The sequence below is a fragment of the Pholis gunnellus genome (assembly GCF_910591455.1).
Source record: "Pholis gunnellus genome assembly, chromosome: 23".
In the NCBI taxonomy this organism is placed as follows: Eukaryota; Metazoa; Chordata; class Actinopteri; order Perciformes; family Pholidae; genus Pholis; species Pholis gunnellus.
This window is the reverse complement of record NC_136550.1, coordinates 10,701,613-10,724,782: the sequence shown is the minus strand read 5'-3', so window position 1 is coordinate 10,724,782 and position 23,170 is coordinate 10,701,613. Positions and strand designations below refer to the sequence as shown.

The 23,170-nt window shown below is 42.8% G+C and overlaps 2 protein-coding genes across 4 annotated transcripts; one reads left to right on the top strand and one right to left on the bottom strand.

Annotated features, from left to right (window-relative positions):
- Nucleotides 1-1,445: 1,445 nt before the first annotated feature.
- On the top strand, nucleotides 1,446-4,605 carry nagk (N-acetylglucosamine kinase). Its single transcript, XM_079185126.1, has 10 exons — nucleotides 1,446-1,517; nucleotides 1,967-2,051; nucleotides 2,180-2,278; nucleotides 2,360-2,501; nucleotides 2,881-2,991; nucleotides 3,083-3,195; nucleotides 3,454-3,541; nucleotides 3,645-3,742; nucleotides 3,850-3,928; nucleotides 4,088-4,605. The coding sequence occupies exons 1-10, from the start codon at nucleotides 1,489-1,491 to the stop codon at nucleotides 4,288-4,290; spliced, it is 1,047 nt and encodes a 348-aa protein (XP_079041252.1). The 5' UTR covers nucleotides 1,446-1,488; the 3' UTR covers nucleotides 4,291-4,605.
- Nucleotides 4,606-14,508: 9,903 nt separating this feature from the next.
- paip2b (poly(A) binding protein interacting protein 2B) lies at nucleotides 14,509-22,926 on the bottom strand. Of its 3 annotated transcripts, none has more exons than XM_079185216.1 (4): nucleotides 22,677-22,926; nucleotides 15,822-15,988; nucleotides 15,204-15,386; nucleotides 14,509-15,093 (listed from the first exon to the last, which is right to left on the bottom strand). In XM_079185216.1, exons 2-4 carry the CDS (start codon nucleotides 15,975-15,977, stop codon nucleotides 15,037-15,039), a joined length of 396 nt encoding a protein of 131 aa, XP_079041342.1. In that variant the 5' UTR covers nucleotides 15,978-15,988; nucleotides 22,677-22,926; the 3' UTR covers nucleotides 14,509-15,036. The 3 variants fall into 3 exon arrangements, with proteins under 3 accessions (XP_079041342.1, XP_079041341.1, XP_079041343.1); XM_079185215.1 differs by lacking the exon at nucleotides 22,677-22,926 and adding an exon at nucleotides 19,926-20,068; XM_079185217.1 differs by lacking the exon at nucleotides 22,677-22,926 and adding an exon at nucleotides 19,731-19,808.
- Between the last annotated feature and the right edge of the window lie 244 nt (nucleotides 22,927-23,170).

Sequence of the window (23,170 nt, the reverse complement as noted above, 5' to 3'; positions counted from 1 at the left end):
GTTAAAGAGTGTCCGAATGTTGTCAGCGGGTTGCCTGTCTGTCGCCTCTCTCCTCCTATACGGTCTCAGCAGAGAGGAAAGCCACACTTAATAGATAAGGAAGCACTTCCGGTTACAACTTTCAGAATAAAAGTCCAATTAAGTCTGGCAGCACTGTGCCGAAGTGCACATTTAGACTTTTAAATTAGAATTTTAATTCAGGAGCCCCACTACAAGACAGGCCCTCAAAGTGTCACCTTAGGGCCCCCTTGTCATTTCAACTGGCATTATGCTCTTAGTGGATAAAGAGTTTTGAAATTGACAGAAATATAAATTATTTCTTTAAGGAGACTAGCAATACGGCTTTGCATATGATTACCAAGACCATTGTTTGTTAAACCTTTTTATTCATAGAAAGGCTCAATAGAAATCTAAACGAGTTTGAGAAATATGTATTATTATGTTCCCATTGTTTATGGGCTTTGCAAAGTTTGAGTGCGTATGTGTTTTATTGTTTTTAAATCCAAATTATTTAACATCCGGTATAGTAGTGAGCTTGTGGTGCTTGACGCAGCTGTCTCCCTACAGCGGGAGTGAGCATAGCCTGTATATTAGAAGAGTGAGCAGCGCATGGCGAGCGCATCGAGCCGCTCCTATTCTTCCTCTCCTCCCTCCTCCTCACTCTTGTGTAACTTCTCTGGTGGGTTTCAGCTCTGACACGCTCACCTTCTAAAGCGCATACAGACGACATGCATAACGCACATTATACTTTAAACTGCATGTAACAACAGATGATGTTTATTTTGGAAAGTATACTGCAGGACTATACAAACTCATAGAAAACTGCTATTATTCCTTATACAAACAAATAATATACGGTATGAGTACAGTGATATCACAGACATTTTGAGTAGCTTTTAAGGAGCCGATGTTGGCAAAGAGGAGCTGGCCTCAAAGTTAATGTGTTGCAGATGCCTCCTGCTGGCTCACAGTGTAACTCTTAAGTTGTTGTTTTCAGTCCATAACCAAATTGTCCTAAATATCTGTCTATATTAGGCCTATACTACACTGAGTATGTTTTTTTAGACCATGAGCCAAGACACACAACTAGTTTTTACTTTGACAGTGTTCTTTCACAATACAAGAAACCCTGCTATTGCCCTGTCTTTCTGTTTTTCTCACATAGCCTATTAGCAGTGAAAAAACCTTTGTACCTTGCATGACATGTTCTGCCTTACTATATGTTTTTCCTTTTTTTTTAATCATCACCATCACACAGTGTTACCTGTAGGTTTTCTCTGATTATCTATTTCCAAAGTAAATTTTGACATAACATAATACATGTGTGATTTGAATCATAGTCACTGCCATTCATTTCTTAATAACACATGGAAAAACACAGCTGCCACCTACTGGTCGTTTACTATTACTGCAGGTTGGAGCTCACCTGCCGCTCTCGCGATATTTGCGCACTGCCTGGACTGGCTGGAACAAAACAGGAAGTGAGACATGGCATCAGTGTTCGGTGGAGTCGAGGGGTGAGAAATAATTAAAATATAAAAACAAACACGGACTTTAAACTATCAGTCAATGCTAGTGTGTGTTGCAGGCTTTTATTCGAGTTGTTTGCGGTTGTCACAGAGCAATTGACATTATTATCTGATACTTTTTTAGTTTCATACTGACCATAGACTCGTCTTCTGACTGGAGGAGCTTTTTAGCTGTGTGTGTCTCGTGACCACTTCCTCTCAATATATGTAAATTAACAAACATGGGATCATTTTTAAAGCTATTTTTGCACTTTAAAAGTGCGAGTATTTGTGTCCTTGCTGCCTCTCCTGTCAGTTTATATATATATATATATATATATATATATATATATATATATATATATATCCCAGCAGATGCATATCTGTTTGTTTGTCTTGATGTATGCATGTGTTTCAGCTTCTCTCATCCCCTCTGTCCTCTCTATGTCTGTCTCCAGTGGAGGGACCCACTCCAAAGCGGTGCTGGTGGCAGCAGATGGAAAGATCCTGGCCGAGACGGAGGGACTGTCCACTAACCACTGGGTAAAAGGAATAATGGATGAATAAGGGGAATTTGGAGGTGTTGGTGCATTTACTCAATGCATAAGACCAGAAAAAACCTGATTGCATAAAGATGTTGTGTGTGTGTGTGTGTGACCATGTTTATACAGTTGGTCGGGGTGGACAAATGTATTGAAACCATCAACGACATGGTCCAAAGAGCCAAGATGGAGGCAGGGCTGGATCCGAACACGCCGCTGTGCTCGTTGGTCAGTCAAACTGTTTGTGATCAGCATCCGATGAAGACACAAAGTGGGACATTTTGAACACAGATGTTTCTGTACGTGCAGGGCATGTCTCTGAGCGGAGGGGAGCCGAAAGCGGCCATCGACAAACTGATCGCTGACATGAAGCAACGTTTCCCAACTCTCAGCCGGCACTACTTCATCACCACAGACGCAATCGGCGCAATGGCGACTGCCAGCGATCGTGGTAACTAGTCTCTTTCTATTGTTTTCACTGTCGTGCAGTCACTCCTCAGCTAGAGACAAGAGTAGCCTGCATTTACACCTCATTTAATCTCAACCACTTTAATGCGTTCTCATTTTCAACCATTTGTACCGTATATACCATCATTTAGAATGTAGCTATGTTCGTACCATCGACATTAACATTTGAAAGACACTCACAGTGACAGATACAGTTGAAATCATGACCTTAACACGTCCTAACAGGGAAACGCCTGATACTTTACCCCCTTAGGTGTGGCTGTATCAAAGTCATATCATTTATAGCGTGTCTTTCCACACTTTACGGCTTAATGAGATCGTCATTGTCATGTAATACCAGACTGTCTCTGTTTTCTCTGTAGGAGGCGTTGTGTTGATATCAGGGACCGGCTCTAACTGCAAGTTGGTCAATCCCGACGGCTCACAGATCGGCTGTGGAGGCTGGGGTCACGTGATTGGTGACGAAGGAGGAGGTAACCACGGCAATATGTATATGACTCATGTATAGCTTTACTGATTGGACACCAGACCCCCTTTTCAATCGTCTCTCTCTCTCTTTCTCAGCATTCTGGATCTCTCATTTGGCGGTGAAGACGGTGTTTGATGCCAGGGACAACCTGGTCGCTCCTCCCCATGACGTTGCGCATGTCAACAAGGCCATGGAGGAGTACTTCCAGGTCAGCTTGCAACAGCAGTGAGAACAAAAATGTGTTCATTTATACAATGATACGAGGAGGGGAGCGCTGAATGAATCACTAATCCTTCTGCTGATGCATGCTGGGTGTTTGAAGTGCCAGTCAGGCTAAGAAACGAACCTTGAATCAAAAACACCTCTGAGAAGTCGAACAGTTGAGTGTCATCTAATTTCGGGAAATTAAGTTTTGCTCTTCTGATGTATTTTGCAGATATGGGTAAAAGTGTGCAATTTATTACAGGTGTCGAATCTGATGGGCATGCTGCCGCACTTCTACAGACACTTCCAGAAGTCCCACTTTGCCGGTTTGTGCGAAAAGCTGGCCGAAGGTAGGACGGCGCATCATTTCCTGCTTGGTCCTTTTCAAGGTGACGGGTAAGAGATTTGAATGGGGAGGTCGAATGAAAAGTGTTTTGTGTGTATGTGTTTCAGGTGCAGAAGCAGGAGACGCTCTCTGTCAGTATGTGTTTACTCAGGGTGGGAGAGTCCTGGCAAAACACATAGTAGCAGTTTTACCAGAAGCACAAGAGGTAATGTACACACACACACACACACACACACACACACGTACACTGTGCCTTCACTGACGTGTTAAAAACATTCACACATGACTCTCTTCGTCCCTCTCTGATGGCAGCCTCTGTTGAGTAGTGACCTCGGCCTGCCCGTGCTGTGTGTGGGCTCAGTGTGGAAGAGCTGGGAGCTTCTGAAGCCAGGTCAGTTCCCCCGAAAATCAAGATAATGAGGTCTCAACTTGTTTTCCCCGACATTTTGTCTCTGAAAGAGGTGAAGCTGTAAAAAAAAAAAAAGTTCCTCCAAATCTCAGTGTCCTCTCTTCGTTTCTGCATTCCTCTGTCTCTTGATTCTGTGATTAGGGTTCACTGAGGTCTTGGATGAAGTGGCAGCATCTGACAAGTTCAAGGGCCGTTTCCATCGCTACAGCCTCCTGACTCTGCGGCAGTCCTCAGCCCTCGGCGGCGCTAGTCTGGGGGCTCAGAGTATTGGCGAAACCTTAACTATGGACTACGACGCTAATGCCAAAGTCTTCTACCAGCACACTTTTAACAGCACCCAATGAGAGTGCAGCTGCAATTCCCCGTAGATCTGAACCAATCAGTGTTCAGCTAAAGGGAAATCGTATTGTCCAATATCTAGTTATCCAGCATCCTTGCTAATAGCATCTATACTATAATGATGATGATAATAATGGTTGTGTAATAATGGTGAAGCACTTGATTTTATCTCGCTACAAGATACCAAGAAGGTGGTTAAAAATATCCAATATCTGCATCTTTCCTTTTACTGTAATTGTAACTCTTTGCGCCTTTATAACACTTGTTTACATTTTACATTTATAAATAAAAGAGACTGTTAACTGTTAACAGGCAACTCATTCAGTGTTGTGAATATGTGTAGGTTTTAAAATGCTCACTGTTGATATTTTACAGTTATCATAACACTTGATGCACAGTTAGCAGATAGTGCTATTACCACCCCTCCACTTGTGACGCACACATCACAGTAACACTTCTTCAATGGTGTAATGACTAGCAGGAAGCCCTCATTCTCATGGATCCACATGTGCTGAGATAATACTTTTTTTTAAAACGTAAAAATGTAAAATGCATGTAGAAGAAAGTCTTCTGTTCGCAACACAGTCATTGTCTTGTCATTGATTTTTACGTTATACATTTTGTCAATTTAAAAGAGCTCCAAGTGCGCACTCCCCAGTACGTCAGGGACACCTGTGGCACATTTGTATACGGGTGGTATCAGAAAGAATATATTATCATACATTATAGGAGGGTGTTTTACAGGATGTGACACATTTTTTGACATTTTGGAAATTCGCATTCACTACTTTCATCATTTAAACAGATGGTCCTCCCCGTCATGACGCACTGAGTTTGGGCATCCTGTGGAGAATTTTCCTCAGAAGAAGCTGGTCTGGGTCCATCAGAGCTTCAACATGAATACATATAGTTATATGCAGCAGCTCAAATATACTGCCAAGTTCAGAAGACGGCTCTTTTTTTAAGTTGGATTCATATTTTTGGACATGTCCTGTGGCTATCATGTTTTCAGCTGTGTGAACGGTTCGATTAACAGTCGAATAATTAGTCAAAACAACACGTTTTATGTGCACATAAGCACTGAAGTCTCTGTGGTTATTATACAACAGTCTGATGGCGGTTGCTCACAATTTAAACAGCGTAATGCGTAATTGTGGCTTGACGGTGTGCTGCCGATATAATCGGCATAGAATATACAGAATAAACACAATTCAATTAATAACAGAAGCAGAAACATTCCACTGACTTGTTTGAGTTCAGTTCAGCTTCACTGCTGTAGTGCACTGAGGTTATTCTACCGAAGAGGAATCAAAAAACCATCAGATGATTCCTTGCAAACACCTGAAGGTAAATACTCTGTAATTCAAGCAACTGGATTTGCCTTAATTGTCTCGTTTCGGGTTGAATCATGCAATTGCGTGCGTTGTTTTTAATGTTTCTCCAAGTATGTTCTGAATTGAAATTAGAAGGTACAAAATGTTTTCAAGAAACAACATGGCTCCTGCTGCTACAGCTAGTTAGGCCTACCACTACACACAGCATCTGACCTTTGTCTTCAGCCTCAAGGCAAACTTGTCTCCCTCCACAAGCTGCATCACTGTCAGTCAGCATTACTGCTAACTAACTTTATTATCACGTTGATTACGTTATCAATCTCAAATTTCAGGCAGCTTGTGCATATCGACTCTCCCCTTTTTGAATTAATTCTGGATGCATCTAAATTCTTACCTTATCATTATAGTACAATGATTTTCTTACAACTTTATCACTGCAATTCTCGCGGGATATTTTATTTAAACAAAAACAATACCGTGATGTGATTTATCTAGGTATTATAATGCATTTTAAGCGATTTAACCGATGGCACAGTAATTGCATTTCACATCATCTTTAAACTGCACTAATGTTGGCTGATCTTTGGCCACTTGGGGGCAGCAGAAACAAGCTGGGAAGTGGACACACAACTGACATAACGTTGCATTAGATATTATCACTTTTTAGTTTATATAGTTAGTGAGTCTAATTAGTTGCATACACATCATGCAGTTGCATTATTTAACCTGGCGAATGTAAACCCAATATTAAACTAATGCATTAAACTAATACATTTAAAGATGCTGAAACTGGTGATAAGCTAATTGGCTAATGCTACTAGCTAGCTAGTAGCCCATTAGCCCGGAGGCATTTGGCGGACAAAGGTGCATTAACACACACTTTATTCAAATTAGAGGTACTTGTACTGCACTTTCTTATATATTTCCATTCCTTGTTACTTTATACTTCACTACAATTCAGAGTGAAATGTACTTTTTAATTCACATTAATTTGGCAGGTGTCGTTACATTGCAAATAACATTACAATAACAGGGACATGTTAGTCAGACATGAAGGCAACAATAATATGTTTTTGAGTTGTTGTTTTTTGAAAGGACAAAAGCTGGTACCTGTGGAACAATTATTTAAAGTTCTGACTCATGTGACTATTGACCAGGTTTAAACCATAAGCACATTGTCTGCTTTACACTAAAGTTTGAGATTCTAGAACTAACTCGTGAAAATAACTACACACAGTTATCTACATAAGACACATTCAAAACCGGAAGCCTGTGTGTGTTTTGTTTGCTAAACACTGCCATTGAAAAAAAAACAACTTAATTACCAATCCACCTGCACACAGAAGGACCAGTGAAAACACCTGTAACCAATTAGACGACTTAGAAATCAGAGTTTGAACAAACAGGATTCGGGTTTGCTCAATAAACACATTTGTTTGTGTGTTCAGTCTATATTTACAGCATGCTACAAATGCAAATACATTATTTGGTGTTTTGTGTGTAAAGTTGTGATTACCAATAATGTAGTTTATAGTATAGTTTTGAATGCACAGTTTGCTTTTGCAAGAGATGTAAGATATTTGGTGTACATAGTTTCGACAGGCTCCAAGGATCTAATTACTTCCTCCACTACTACTTTGCCAAAAATCTGTGCACGGTCGAACCATTGTTCCTGAAACTGTAGGGAGAGAATCCTGTCTTTGGGCTAACCCACAGTACTGTATATGACCCACTGTCACAATGCATCTTTTTCCCCTTCAGGCTGTGGGGCTGATGCCTTTGGAGAGATTTGTCACCACTTATAGTCACGACTATAAACCCTTCAGTGAGCGCCACCTGCAGGTCAACCAGCTGAATCCCAGATGTGAAGCTGCAGCTGCTCCTGCATTCATCAACCCACTTCAGGTTGGCTGGATAGACAGACAGACTGAAGGATATTCGTTGATGGACAAACTGACTCACTGACCAGTTGATTGTGGTGTTTTCATAGACTCATCGTGAAACCTGGCCTCCAGGTCATCCATACTTTTACAAGACGACAAACAGCACCTACGGCTCTTTTAGCTATCCGCTGGTGAACCACACTCACATGCAGCAAGTTTGCAGATAAAGTCCTTTATTTTCTAAGTAGCTTTGTGTTACCAGTACCACCTTCACCCTCACTCACATAGGGCTCTATCTCTCAGCCTCCCATACGTTCCCTCTTCCCTGGCTCCTTGCATCCTTCGGGCATCCCTGCTCCTTCCACGTCCGAGGCGTCTGCGTTTGTTGGCTCCTCCCGGACAGAGCCGAGGACAAAGGTGCATTAACACACACTTTATTCAAATTAGAGGTACTTGTACTGCACTTTCTTATATATTTCCATTCCTTGTTACTTTATACTTCACTACAATTCAGAGTGAAATGTACTTTTTAATTCACATTCATTTGGCAGGTGTCGTTACATTGCAAATAACATTACAATAACAGGGACATGTTAGTCAGACATGAAGGCAACAGTAATATGTTTTTGAGTTGTTGTTTTTTGAAAGGACAAAAGCTGGTACCTGTGGAACAATTATTTAAAGTTCTGACTCATGTGACTATTGACCAGGTTTAAACCATAAGCACATTGTCTGCTTTACACTAAAGTTTGAGATTCTAGAACTAACTCGTGAAAATAACTACACACAGTTATCTACATAAGACACATTCAAAACCGGAAGCCTGTGTGTGTTTTGTTTGCTAAACACTGCCATTGAAAAAAAAAAAACTTAATTACCAATCCACCTGCACACAGAAGGACCAGTGAGAACACCTGTAACCAATTAGATCACTTAGAAATCAGAGTTTGAACAAACAGGATTCGGGTTTGCTCTTTGGTGTGGAGGCCATGGAGAGAAGTTTGTAAATGCAATATAATGTATTTTGTTTGCAGTACAATGACAGTAACTATGTTCATGTCCTCCTCAGTGAAAGTAATTGTGTCTCATACTGTTATGAGTATTGTCAATAAACACATTTGTTTGTGTGTTCAGTCTATATTTACAGCATGCTACAAATGCAAATACATTATTTGGTGTTTTGTGTTTTGTGTGTAAAGTTGTGATTACCAAGTAGTTTATAGTTTTGAATGCACAGTTTGCTTTTGCAAGAGATGTAAGATATTTGGTGTACATAGTTTCGACAGGCTCCAAGGATCTAATTACTTCCTCCACTACTACTTTGCCAAAAATCTGTGCACGGTCGAACCATTGTTCCTGAAACTGTAGGGAGAGAATCCTGTCTTTGGGCTAACCCACAGTACTGTATATGACCCACTGTCACAATGCATCTTTTTCCCCTTCAGGCTGTGGGGCTGATGCCTTTGGAGAGATCTGTCACCACTTATCGTCTCGACTATAAACCCTTCAGTGAGCGCCACCTGCAGGTCAACCAGCTGAATCCCAGATGTGAAGCTGCAGCTGCTCCTGCATTCATCAACCCACTTCAGGTTGGCTGGATAGACAGACAGACTGAAGGATATTCGTTGATGGACAAACTGACTCACTGACCAGTTGATTGTGGTGTTTTCATAGACTCGTCGTGAAACCTGGCGTCCAAGTCATCCATACTTTTACAAGACGACAAACAGCATCTACGGCTCTTTTAGCTATCCGCTGGTGAACCACACTCACATGCAGCAAGTTTGCAGATAAATAAATAAAGTCCTTTATTTTCTAAGTAGCTTTCTGTTACCAGTACCACCTTCACCCTCACTCACATAGGGCTCTATCTCTCAGCCTCCCATACGTTCCCTCTTCCCTGGCTCCTTGCATCCTTCGGGCATCCCTGCTCCTTCCACGTCCGAGGCGTCTGCGTTTGTTGGCTCCTCCCGGACAGAGCCGAGGACACCGGAAGAGGGAGTAGCATGGGAGATTGGGCCTTTACTTGGTGGGGAGAACAAACGTCAGCAGCACTATGTCTTTGGTGGAAAGGGTAAGGAGTTCTCCGAGTCACGCTGAAACACACACACACATATCCATCCATCTAAGCTGGCAGCTGCATTGAGTCCATTTTCTTTTGACAGCAGATATGTTGGAGCAGCAAGAGACAAAAGATGAGCCTCAGAAGAAGATTGATGTTCTCTACGACAAAGGTAAGATTACTCTTTTTACTTCTGGAGTATTCATTTGATTCAGCGTGTCATTTTTCAAAAAGGAAACCTTTTGAAGTACTTTTGGCTTCTGTTTTTTTTTTTTTTTAAATCACCAGATGCTTTCACTGTTTAATCAAGACATTCTTTTAGCCTGTAATTGTTTCAAGGGCCTTCAAACTGTAGCTTAGGTGGCTCCTGGGAGTACAAAACCACGCATCATTTCCATAAATCTGCCCTATAATTGAGCACTTTTAGGTGTGATGGTGTGGTCCCATGTCGGTCCGGCCTGCTGTGAAGATTTCCTGAGATCTGTCGGCAGAGAAGCCGGACTGCAGCACCAGCTCAACCTTCCTGTGGCCTCCAGGCCAATTATCACAACCAGAGGTATAGAACAACCCTCTGTCTCACACACACACACGCGCAGAAAGACGCTTGTCCCATGGGGTCAATGTGCTTTACTTCTTTCCTCTGATTAGATGGTGAAACCCATCTAATCAGCTTGGAACCGGCTGTTGGACTGCAAAACGTCACCTTCCTGCAGCCTGCTTCCGGGCAGTGTCGTCAGTAAGCCACAGGCACAAAGCTCACCTTTATACCTCCAACACACTTTTTCGAATTTCTTTTAGTTTCTTCTCACACACCCATCTTGTACCCTATGTAGCGGCAGAATTCCTCTGTCCCGTGCAGAGCCCATTTTCTCCTACATAGAGCCCACCAACAAGCTCAAGCTACCGCTGACCGAGTACCAAGCCCAGTACAATGCTGAGGTAAGAGAGTGTGTGTGTGTGTAATGATGCTCTAGCCCTTTGACTTTTTCTTGTGTATTTCTCCTTTTATTACCGTGCGTCTCTCCTCCTAGTGGGCCCGGCCTAAGATGCAGCAGAGCGACATCCACCATCGTCATCCTCCTCGTCACCAGATACTTCATCTCCTCTGAATCTCAACTTTTGTCTCAATACACGGCAGAATAACAAAAAACATTGTTTGTTTATTGTGTCAAACACGACGAACCACTCAAAAATTCGGCCACTTCGTCCGATCGCCTGCTACTTTTCAGGCCGAAAAAGGGGCTGCCACGTATTAAAAAGCCCTCGAGACTGAGGCGGCGTTCAAGATTATCTCGCCTCAGGACACACGAGCTGAGGATGAGTCCAAACACAGCAGTAAACCATCTGTTGGCGGCACTTAAAGGAGACAGCGAAATGGGCTTCTTGTCACCCTGTTGGGATGAGGCGGAAATGTGCTCGCGGCAGCGCAGTGCAGGGGTGGAGGAAGTACTCTTTGCTTTGGTAAAAAAAATAAACATACAATGTAAAAATGCAAGTTCTGCATTCAAATACGTCAAGTAAAAGTACAGAAGTGCTATCAGCAAATGGTACTTTAAAAAGCACACGTTATGCAGAGTTGTCCCTATTCTAAATGTTATATTCGCATATGTGGCTACAGTATTCAGATTTTTAAATGTTTTTATTAACGACTGAATTACATGACTGTTGCCAGGAATTAAGTTGCATTCTTTATGTGAAACTGAAGAAAATAGGTCCTTTCTCCATTTGCCGTTTTATTTATTACACAGTAGAATGAACATTTCTCTGTTTGTACAAAGTCCATCACGTTTTTAGCTGAGGAGCAGAGATGATCAAGCTGGTATGATGACTTTGGGGGGGCGTCAGCGAGGTCATCTTACCAGCTTGTTGACGTTCTGCTTGCTCTATCGGACGGTGACCTTCCGTGCACCCTGGGGTGGTTTACAGCCGGGTGTGACGCCAGCAGAATGAAAGTCTCTAAATGCACTGGCTCTTGGTGCTCCTTTGCTCTGGAGGTCGTCTTATCACTAGGATAGTGTTCACAGCCTTCGGTTCGCGGGGGTCAGTGCTGCTCTCATCGGTGGAGGTTTCCTCTTTTTCTGAGGCTCCTCCTGTCCCACAATGAGGAAGTAGCACAACAACAGTATCACACGGCCATCGACGGTGTAGTGGGACACCCTGAACCAGCCCCCTCATCTCCTCCTCTGCAGCAGTGGAGACTGTTGTACGGCGGACCCCGCCACTCCAAAGGCAAGCTGTCATTCCTCCGGTCTGCTTCCGGAAGCGCTACATGAACTTTGTTTGGGTGGACTGGAGAGACCAGTCTGCCAGCAGGAGGCCTAGAGGGAACAGTGAGCAATATGGACAAAATGCATATATTTTTGTATCTTATGGTCGTGGCAGATTTAAGTCAATAAACCTATTTAAACATGAAAAAGTGGAGCACAACATCTCAATAAGACTAGACAGTAACATGTATATATACACATCTTGCAGCCCTACCTAAAGCCTGCTGGGGGCCATCATGACCTGTGCTTGTTTTGTGACCAAACGACAGCACGTAGCAATCTGCACGACCTCATCTTTATCAGCGAAGGCTGATCGCAGTATCCGGACCTTCGCTGTGGACACAGGAGAGTCATCGTTGGTGGCGCTGCAGTTGTGGCAGACAGTGAAAAGGGTGCGCAGGTGTTCGATGGTTCCTCAAGTTTATCATATAGTCCGACGTCTCATCGCCTTCCTAAATGGAAAGCAAGAGTCATACAACTTTAAAAAAAGGACATGACTTTCTTTTGGGTAAAATTGTAAATAAAATAAAATCACATTACTTAAGGGTCAAAAGCAGCTGATAGACGTTTATCACGTTTCTGTTTTCTGAGATTTAAAGCTTCCTAAACACCGGCATCTTTAATGAGCTGAAACTGCTCCAGATAAATCACCGAGCACTCTGTTCATACCTGATGCAATCTGCTCTGGCCCGAGATCAAGCTCCATATTCACACAATACTTCCCTCTTCTTCTTCTTACGAGTTTCCATTTCTTCTTCTTTCGCAAAGCTGTTCACTTTCAGTCATATCAGTTTTCCTTGGCAGACAGATTTTACCCAGTTTTCATGGAGTTGCTCATTATCAAAATTGTAGGTCTGCAGGCAAATTGATATTTAATCATTAACAATGCACCTGCTGAGGAAGACGGTGGGATATGATAGAAAGCTCTCGGACAGCTACTAAAAGGACCTTGTGGTAAGATTGTTTTGTCAACGGCTGCTTCTCCGGTCAAGAGCGAACTCTCAATTGTTAAGCCAACACGGACCAGAGTCCTCAAAGTGTTCAGAAAAATGAGTTTTAACATCAACAGTCCAAGAATGCAAGAAAATAAAAGATTTAGTATTTCCCCCCGTATGTTATTTGAGCGTGCTGGTCCAGTGCGTTTCAAAATGAGACAAAAAGACCGACAGAGCATTTTGTCTTTAACATCTTTATTCTTCTTTTTTCATTATTTTTATTTGTATTGAAATTCATACTCTGTGTCTTCTGGACCTCTTTTCTTTTTTCTTTTTTTTTTTTAAACGGCTTCTGTCATCTAACGCATCTAAACAAAATCACCAAAAATGATTTCATGTTGTACAATCCACCTGGCGGACATTCCTATTGGCTTCACCAGGGCGCCATTCTGTGGTCCAACACTGTGAGAGGAAGTTCCCTTTAACCGGGATTTTCACCGTCTCTACTGCCGAGTTAAGAACACACTCGAGTACAAGTGCACAAGTGTCTGCTATGACAGTAAAATACACAAGAGATTATCGTCACTAATACCACAAATGAACAGTGGCATGAAGGATCGGATTACAAAACGACAATATTCCCTCTGCATTTTCAACCTAAGACGGCTGAGAGCTAGAAAAACTTACTAAATAATTCATGTTTACCGTTGATCAGAATCTGGGTTTCCTAAAAAGCATCTCCACATGTACAACTTTTTCCTAAAGGTTTTACAATTTAACGGAGATTGTACTTGCGGCGACGCTTCAGGGAAAGCCAGACCACAACAAAGATTTACGGTTAAAAAGAACTTCCTCAAAAAAGTCAACGTACAAAGAGAAGAACAGCAAGGAAGCCATACTGTCTGCCATGTGTTCCATACTGCTTTATTCTGATTGGCCATGACAATATTGTCCCCTCAAGTTTCCTCCTGCAAACAGGCCTGAATGGACACCACAGGTTACTGTACCCAGTAGAGACACAAAAATTCCTCATCCTCAAAAACATGGAGAAAAAAGAAGAAAAAAAGAGGAGGAGAGGCTATTTGAAAACCTGATTTGGATATGGACACTCGATCTGAAGCTGGACAAACCAGGCTGTTCTAGCAGAAAGAGGCAGTGACTGTGTTCCAGACCAAATACTCCCCTGTAACAAGGTTGTTCACAACACCTCAGAAATCCAAATAGAACTCAAGGATGAAGCCGTGAACAAAAAACAAAAAACAAACTGAATTTCTTTTCCCTCTTCTTTTTTTAAAAGGTTCACAAATCTCTGACCTTCCCTCTCTTAATATTTTTCTTGCTTAACTCGACTGCTGATGCATGATTGAGAAACTCACACTTCTGTTCTAATGAACTGGACAGACGATAAACATGGACTTCCACATAAATCGGGAAAATAACTTCTTATCCATGATTACGCCTGTCCACGTCTGTTCAGATCAATTCAAAAACAAGCGTGCTGGGAGGGATGGGGCGGGTCTGTAAATGGTTTGGAACGGAGTCGCCGCAAATACAAACAAGAACCCGCATTTCTAGACGCACAAGAGCTGTGATGTCACATGAGCTTATGACAAAATAGGAGCAAACGTTAACGGGTTCGACCGACCGTGATGACGCGACAGAGCGGCTGCAGAGACCCATCAAGTCCCCTGAGCTTTTAGTCGTTCTCTATCCTCACCATCAGGAAAGACCTGCGGACGACGTTTTCTCAAATCTGACAGCACACAGATTATCGAGCATGTGCAGTAATTTGTTTATTAGATGTTTTTTTTTTTTTTGGGAGTCAACGTTTTGTCCCGGTATCACTGCTTGGTAGCTGCCTCGGTTCCAAAGGGGGGGGAAAAAAAATGGCTGAGCTCTGCAGGCTCTGTGCGCGTTCAACGGTGTCATCTGAACTGCAATGATGAGCTAGCGCCCACTGTAGGGCGGTGCTGGTATTACGCCCCTCCCCCACCCGTTCCCAATGTCCCTCAGTTTACAAGAAACAAACAGGAAATAAAAAGATTTAAAGAAACAAAAAGAAAAAAGAAAGAAAGAAAAAGAAATCCCCCCACCCCCCAACTGGGCCTGCCAGCACGCCGTTGACTTCAAGTGTGTGGGAGCGAGTGTGTGTGTGAGTGAGTGTGTGAATCAGTGTGTATGCGGGCGTGGCCGCCAGAGTCTCTGAGAATATGTGAGAACTGGTGTGTGTGTGCGCGTGCGTGGAGGCTCCATGGGGGTGAGGGGGACCCCTAGTATTTCTTCCCCGGGACGAACTCCTTCGCTTCGGGATTCAAGATGCTCTTCCTCTGCAGAAAAAAGAAAGAAAGAGAGTGAGAAGATATTCCTTTTAACCTAAAACGCTCCCGAGTGTTTCATCAATTCTCTTGTTGTGAAACGAGATGCGTCTCTGACTCACCGCCACTTCCTCCAGGTTGTTATGGTGATCGCTGACCGACAGGCCGTTGAGCTGCTGCTGCAGCTGCCCCACCCCCTGGTTGTTGAGGTCACGTGAAGGGATGAACCAATCCTGGTCCTCCTCCTCCAGCATTTCCTGGAAGCAGCGCTCTAAGAACTCCTGCTCCAGCAGTTCCTCTTCCACCTGGGAGACAACAGGGGGGGAGAGAGATGAGTGACATAGTGGGGGAAAAAGGGAGCACGGACATATGGGTGGACACAGGAGGAATATACAAGAGATCATTTGCATGACAAGTAGATGGAAGGCTTCCCCCAAAGAGACGTCTCCTCGGTAATGTGGTGGCGTTAAAATGCAGGACTCAAGCAATCAAGAGGAAAAGATACAGAGAGATGAAAGGGGGACACTGAATGTTGGAAGATGGTAACTTATTAGTTCCCCCTGCGGAATTTTCCAGGATGACACTTGGTTTGGAACAGAGACTAAATAGAAAGAAGAAACTAGAGTAGACTGAGACCATGAAAAGGATGAAGGCATTAAGTCTCAATCTCTAAAATCAGTCGGTCCGTAAAAGATTGAAATTGCTTTATGTCTTTTAAAACATACTATGAGAACACACACCTGTCTGTTATACTCTTCTTCATTCTCCATCCACATGTACTCAGCGAACGGGTTGGCGTCGCTGCCCTCTCCTGCGTGCCCGTTGGCCACTGGCTCCTTTCCCTCCTTGCCCGGAGCGCCACCTCCCGGTGTCTTGGCCACCTCTGGACCGCTCATCTCAGCCGGCTCTGCACGGGGGAGACACAAGAAGACATAAATACATTTAAAAAAATAAAGAAACTTCAGGGTATGGTATACTTACAAAGAGAGATTGAAAATATTTTTAACAGACTGAAGCCAGATAAGCTGGACTTGTCTCCTACTCTTCAGCCCACAGCTGGACACTATCTAAGAATCAAGGCTGCACCGTCTCAGCCTGGGATCCAAGCCGACACCGCTACGGCTGACCAACTGCGCCCATGAGTAGATTAGTCTTCATCCAGTCTCACGATTCACAAACATTAAAACCGCCAAAGAACAATTTTCCGTATCTCATGATCTAAATAAGAGACGGATAGAAAGCTGCATCCCCAGCTGGGATGGACCCCGCTCTCTAAAACCACTCTGTGACATCTAAAACTGTTCAAACCACAAACACCTAAATGAGTGTCTGAGGGCTTAACAGAGCTGTTGGCATTTTACGACTTCAATCAATCGCTTTTCGGGGTGGTGAACTGCGGTGCTGTGGTAAAAGGCCACACTGCATTATTATTAGCAAGGAAAACACACACACACACATATCATGAAGACGTACAGTGACATTCCCAGGCAAACAAACGGCCATAGTGTTAAATCAGTTGGATTACGCGAATAAAAACAATGTCAACCTCCTCATTTCCATACAGTTTAGCTTCGGCGTGTGGAGCGAAACAATCATCTCAAAGATTTTAAGAGAGTCAAAGATGTAAATCAAAGTCAAGGACAGCAAAAAAAAAAAAAGAAAGAAATGCGACAGAAACAGTAAATCAATTCAAGAGGAAAGCACGACGCCGTTATCTGCCGTAGCCGCTGTATGAGCGCAGTGCAGAGTGGCGGCTATGAGCTAGCCCACATGCACCAACATGCATTAAAAAGGCCTTCGTGGTCGGCCCGGCTATGTAAACAAAGCGAGGAGGAGCTCAGATAACGTTACACACTCACACACTCTGCTCAGGTCGACACCACTCCCCTATGTCTTCACATAGATAACAGTTGTTTGCTGCTTTATTAGTGCAAGGAATGTCGAATTTAGCACATTGAGAGACAGTGAATGGGTGAGTCATCGCATGTAATGGTGCTGCATGTTGCAACGTAGAGGCTGCAGGTGTCAGACGTCTCTGCTGCTGCTCCCAGATGACTAACATTCAATAAATCCATTGAATGGAAACACTGTCATAAGACTTCTTCTGGTGTTTAAATGGCTTTTACTTTCTGCCACACACAGACACACACCATACCAGAATTGTGAATTCATTGTGAATGAAATGGTGATTAGATGATTATTTTTGCATGCCTACTTCTGTGACAAAGAACTCCTGCTCTGATGAGAAATGCCCACTATAATGACATAATCCTCATACTGCCAGCCATCTCCAACAGACTTGTCATGACTCAACCGCGGCCTCGCGGCAAGGAGAGAGAGAAAAAAAAAAAAAAGTAAAGCGATGATCTCAACCGAGCCGCGCACACAGCCCCAGGGTCAGCCTGATGCAGGCGCACCGTGCCGGACTTGAGAGGACGAACTCCCAGCAGCCTCACGGGAACAACCCGATTTCCACAAACACGGGACACGGTGTTAACGTAGACACCGATCCCTGCCGTTTCTGTCTCGGTCAATGTGACACAATCGACACATGGGAGGCGAGTTTGACCCGAGGTGGACCGCTGCCAACTGTACACAGTGACGGTACGGACACGCTGTCCTTCCAGAGGAGTTGAAATAAACATTTAAGTAGGTTAGTAAACTACAAAGGGGGGGTGTCTGCCTCGCTCAAAGCAGTCAGTGTTTCGGTCTATCTGGGGACAATGATAAAGCAGTCTAATTATGCAGTGCAGAGACTTAAACAAGATGTTAGTGACTAAGACAAATGAGAGTCAGGGAAGGACAGAGAGGGAGGGCAGGAAAGAACATTTTGTAAAAGAATACGACAAGCCTAAATTAAACTCTGCACTAGTTGAGCAAGGTGTTGGAAGCCTGTGAGTGTGCTCAACCACTTCTACTGCTGTCCATAAAAGTGTTATGGAACAACAAATACTTAACATTCATTTCCAACGTTAACCAGACAGTTTAAACAAATTCACAACACTTTAATATAATCAGGGATAGGAGTATCATGAGAATCTCAACCCTTTAAATCAGTTATGAGTCACTGTACACAGGCCTCTGCTCAGGCGACAGAGTGCATGGCAGGTGAGTCGTCGTGAACATGGAGAAGCGGAGACGGGGGAGCACTGTGCCATTATGTACCGCATGTAGCACTTAGCATGTCCGCGTTGCATAACCATGTGTTGGTCACCATGTAATATTTAGTTAGAGGAGCCTAGCATCCTCCACGCCTGCGAGCGGAGGGTGATTTGATGAGGGTGAAGGATAAGCAGTGGAAAGGTAAAACCTGCAGAAGGACTACACAGAAAATAGAAATTATGAGGAAATAAAATGAAAGCGATAAGACCTGATGGTGTCATCTCAAACACATTCTTACTGGATGATCCTGCTGACCAACCCCCAGAAAATCCTTAACCTGACATCTATATTCTCTATGAGGAGAGGATAACATTAAGGATAACGGAGGATCACCATTATAAAAAGGGAGGAAAAACCCAAAATGTAGCTATTAAAACATGATATTTTGATAAATTGGGCTCTGGGAAACTATGATGGACCATTGCTTTACTATTGTGTGCCTCTTTGTTTATTAGGTGTTACTCAATCGGCCAAACATGTAATGGTTGTCAAAAAAGGAGGATTTTACCATTTCTCACTGTCATATCATTGCAAATGTTATGTTTTTTTGGTTTAGGAGTGTTGGATGAAATTCAAGAGTATCACTGTGGGCTCTGGGCAGCTGTGAAGGAGACTTTTCACCAATAATCATGTTTTATAGAGTAAACAATTACACTAAAAAAGAAAGCATTATTTAACTGATAATGTAAAGAATTTTGGTGGCAATCCTAAAAACAAAAATCTCCCACGTCAACTTATTCATCCGAATAATAAACTGTTTTAACAGTTGAAGTAAGTGTGATAACAATAAAATAAGCTTAGGTAACGTTACGAATACCAGAAAGAAAGAACAGTTGTTAATAGGTCCAAATATTAAACTACACGTGAAAATGTTCGCTGACGAGCTTGTTAAAATATATATATATTTGTGCTCATTTATTAGAACGCGTAAGATACATTGTGTACCAGCATGTAAAGGGAAAAAACTGTCAAAAATCTCCCACAGAGATCCAATCTGCGGAGCGACAAAAACCGGAGGACACGAGAAACCGAAGACAGATTTATGCAACTTTATCAACTGTTCATAATAATAATAATAGCTTTTAAATTCACATAATTAACCGCTTCATGACAGATTATGCAATCTAACAGTGTGCTGTGTGTAATGGGAGCTGTGTCGTAGTGGCCTGTAGCATGCTAACGGAGAGCTAACAGGCTAAACCAGGTGTTCGGGCCTACCTGGAAAGTTGGTGAATGGATTGGACGATCTGAGCCGAGGTAACGCTAATGCTAAGTGGCTAGTTCGCGTTAGCTGCAAACAGATGGACACACATAGCTGTGCTGTCAATGGACGGGCCTAAGGTGAAAGCTATCCTAGTAACAACAAAGGGTGTCGGGCTAGGTTATTTCCATTAACGTCGGGCAGGGATTTTAACGCGAAAACGAATAAAACGCGAAAACAAAGCCGCAAACGAAAAAGACACGGTGAGATATTATTACATACGAACCACACGCGGAGGTCAACCCCTAAAACTCCATTCCCGTTCGGATGCTTGAGGCCAAACAAAGTCGTCTGTTGAGCTAGCACGCTGCTACAGCATGGCAGCATCACTGAAGCAGGTCAACACAACAAGCCTTACGGGATTACGACACCTTTACACGCACACGAGACGAACCGTCACGCGTTTAAAAGTTTAAATTACCTGGCATTGTGCTCTCGGTGCTCGCTTCGAAGTGTAACGTTACACAAACTTATAGCAAGTACACAGCGAAGGGTGCGTGGTCGTCGTTTCTCCAGTGGGGATTACTCTGCGCTGCGATGCAACGTAGCTCAAGTTAGCTAAATCCTGTTAGCCACCTTGCTAACGTTAGAAAGCTGGGTCGGTCACGTGGTCTGGTGCTGCATTCACTTTCTTTCATGAATGTGGGAATTACAATTAATCAGACATAGCTCATTCTAAAATGTAAAATAAATACCAATCACAATTTGACACAACCTAAGGTGACATCATCCCATGTCTTGATGTATAAGACCAAACTCTAACCCAAAATAAACTCAGTGTACAAAAAGAGCTAAATATGATCACATTAATGGAACTGGAAGAAAAGTATGCTTTGTTTTTTTGCTTGATAAATGACCAAAACATTGATTCATCAAATAAAAAAAATATAGTTTTAGCTCTAGCGTTGACCGAACTGTAATTAAAAACTAACAAAATACATTTAGAAGCTTTTGTTTTATCGATACAGTATGAAGAGTTTGGTCTAATGTACTCCATAACAGTGCTTTGAACATCCGCTTGAATACTTTATGTGTGATATTGGAAACAATTGGCTTGTCATAATCTATGTATAGTGATATTGGAAAATACTTATTGATACTGTGACTTCAACCATATCAACCAGCCCCAGTTCAGATGTCTGAATTCATCAGCAACAATATTCAAAACATGCCGATTTCATTATAATGGATTAACAGCATCCACAGTGAGAAACATTAGAACGTAGCGGGCAGCCAGGTACCAGGTAGACGGTGCATGTGGAGAGCAAATGAAAAAGACGCCGTCACAAACAAGTGATGTTTGTTCAGTGTGCAGATAAATATTTGCAGTGATACACAGAAACGGACGTAGCCCTGATATGCAAGCCGCTACACCACAACATCTGGTTGTATCCCACCACAGTGTTTCCATTCCGATCCCCTCCCCAGAGGCTAATAGTGCGTGACGATGATGATGGATCCAAGATTGAACAAGATCCAGCCCTGATGCACTCGGAGCAGCAAAACACTGTAAATCACTGACCCGCTATCCTCTGCGATGTGAAAAAAGAGCCAGGCTTTATTTTCTGTTGAGGAAAATGTACCAATTGTGGATCGTGGTTTGATTTTTTTTTTAACCCCTTCCTGTTTGATCAACAAGAAGTATCACAACACAAATAAACACATCAGGCTTGGAGTGTCACAACCTAAAACTTCTCTGGTTAGACGTCCCAGCAGTTCATTTTCAAACAATGTATAGTTTGTGTTGCTGTTGAGGGGTTTCTTATATTTTGTCTGTATGTGGGGAGACTAAATATTACAAAAACTCTCATAAAATTAATTCCCACGGTACCAAAATGCCCATAAAGTTGAAACAAACACTTAACATTCATGAAGGAACGACTGTAGAGATGTTGTATTAGACAACATTAGTTGTAGCTTGGTGTACATAATTGAGTGTAGAACACTACTTGTTTTTGCAGACATTGTTTAATGTAAACTTAAAGGGGAGTAATGGCGTTCTGAGCGGAGAATGAAGACACACTCTCTCAGTGTGTGTTGTAATCCACATGTCTCTGTGCTTTGTTTACGTAGCTGGTCCGGCCGCACGTGCATGTGAGTGCACGTGAGTCCCAGTGTGTGTGTGTGTGTGCCCCACTGGTAGCTAATGGCTGCTGCTCTGCTCTGCACTCATACACCAGTCACTGCTGATAACGCCATCCGGACCTCAGGCGTCATCGCAAAAGCATAACGCCCACCCCCCTCCGGTCCCGACCATACTTTTCTTTCAATCAACTCATCCAGCAGATCCCAACCTGGGCGTCAGGTCAGAGGATAAATGTGGAGAAATATTAAAAATATGAAAGTGTTAAACACAAATTATCTTAACTTCTTTATTATAAACTACTGGGTAGCTTAACTCAAAGACATATGAAACTCTCTAAAGCCAGGTGTCAAACTAAAAAGCCACAAAGGGTTGAGAACCAATGAACCAATTCAGCAGTACACGTCACAATAACGTTGAGAGGGGAAAATCGGGGCTCACAACGGGTCCTTGAACGCAACATGTTAACAAACATCCTTCAAGCTCCGCCAAAGCACCACTACACTTTTTACTCTCTTCCTAAACTAAAAATGCCTGCGTGGCTTCGGAAATAAAATCATTCTCTCCATTGATAACAAATAATCTGCACTTTAATTTACTTTTTTTTTGTGGAGGGCTAAATAACTAACAGTATAAACAGCAGACTATTAACCCACAAGGTCTGTTGTTCAAATCAGTGTATATAAATATAATATAATATAGTATTGTGTTGCTGATCTTTGTAAATATATACATCTAACACAGCATATATCAATGAAGTTGGGAGTGTTCCGGTGTTGTAGTGTTCTACCACGATACAACTATTTATAATGTGGGAGATGACTCTTAAGTAGGTTTGTCAGCTTTCCACGAGTGTTTTCTTCCTTTCAGGCTGTTTGTGGTCTTAAGTGGTGCAGCACCATAAGTGACGATATCCGTGAAATGTGTGCGAGTTACTAAAACAAATGCTCTTCTACAGGATACACACATTCATCATTTGCGTTTAAACGAACATTGTAAGCCGGGTAGCGTGTGTTGTTCTGGCACGTCTTTCTTTCTTTCTTTCTTTTATGTAGCAGACAGCTAGCTCCACTAACAACAACAACTCACCACACAACTTCAAGTGCTTATACAGGGGGAATCCGCAAACCAGCTGTCGGGGGGGGAAACGGCTCTTTTCCGGTCCCGGACGTCACAGGAAAACCACACAGTGAAGAAATTCTTCTAATAATCTCCAGTACGCCAAAACAATAGGTGTCTCCTTTGTCGGCTAGCTCGCGTAAGTGGCTAAAAACGGATAAATCCACTGTTTCTCTGACGAAACGTCGAGGGGTAAAAACGTTGTGTCGTGGGTCGCGTTTGTCCAGCTGTACACTTCAGTCATTGGTTGAAACCCTACGTCAGGCAACGTTTCCTCGCAATTCTATTGGCCCAGACGACCCTACTCCCCGCCCCACCCCAACTCACGTAAGTAAACAAAATATAGCCCATTTTTCTCGCTGCCCCTTTTTTGTAATCAATATGACCAGTTAATGTTTGACAACGTGGCTGTTTTAACCGGGTCCGACCCTTCTTTAACAGACAAAGCTCTAGTTGTTTGCTTG

Excerpts from the sequence above, each read along its gene's own strand:
- nagk (XM_079185126.1), top strand. The coding sequence starts at position 1,489 with ATGGCATCAGTGTTCGGTGGAGTCGAGGG. Across the intron at positions 1,518-1,966 it reads GTGTTCGGTGGAGTCGAGGG|TGGAGGGACCCACTCCAAAG; the intron begins GTGAGAAATAAT and ends GTCTGTCTCCAG. Across the intron at positions 2,502-2,880 it reads GGCGACTGCCAGCGATCGTG|GAGGCGTTGTGTTGATATCA; the intron begins GTAACTAGTCTC and ends TTTTCTCTGTAG.
- paip2b (XM_079185215.1), bottom strand. Across the intron at positions 15,387-15,821 it reads AAGAAGAGTATAACAGACAG|GTGGAAGAGGAACTGCTGGA; the intron begins GTGTGTGTTCTC and ends GTTGTCTCCCAG. Across the intron at positions 15,094-15,203 it reads ACAACCTGGAGGAAGTGGCG|AGGAAGAGCATCTTGAATCC; the intron begins GTGAGTCAGAGA and ends TTTTTTCTGCAG.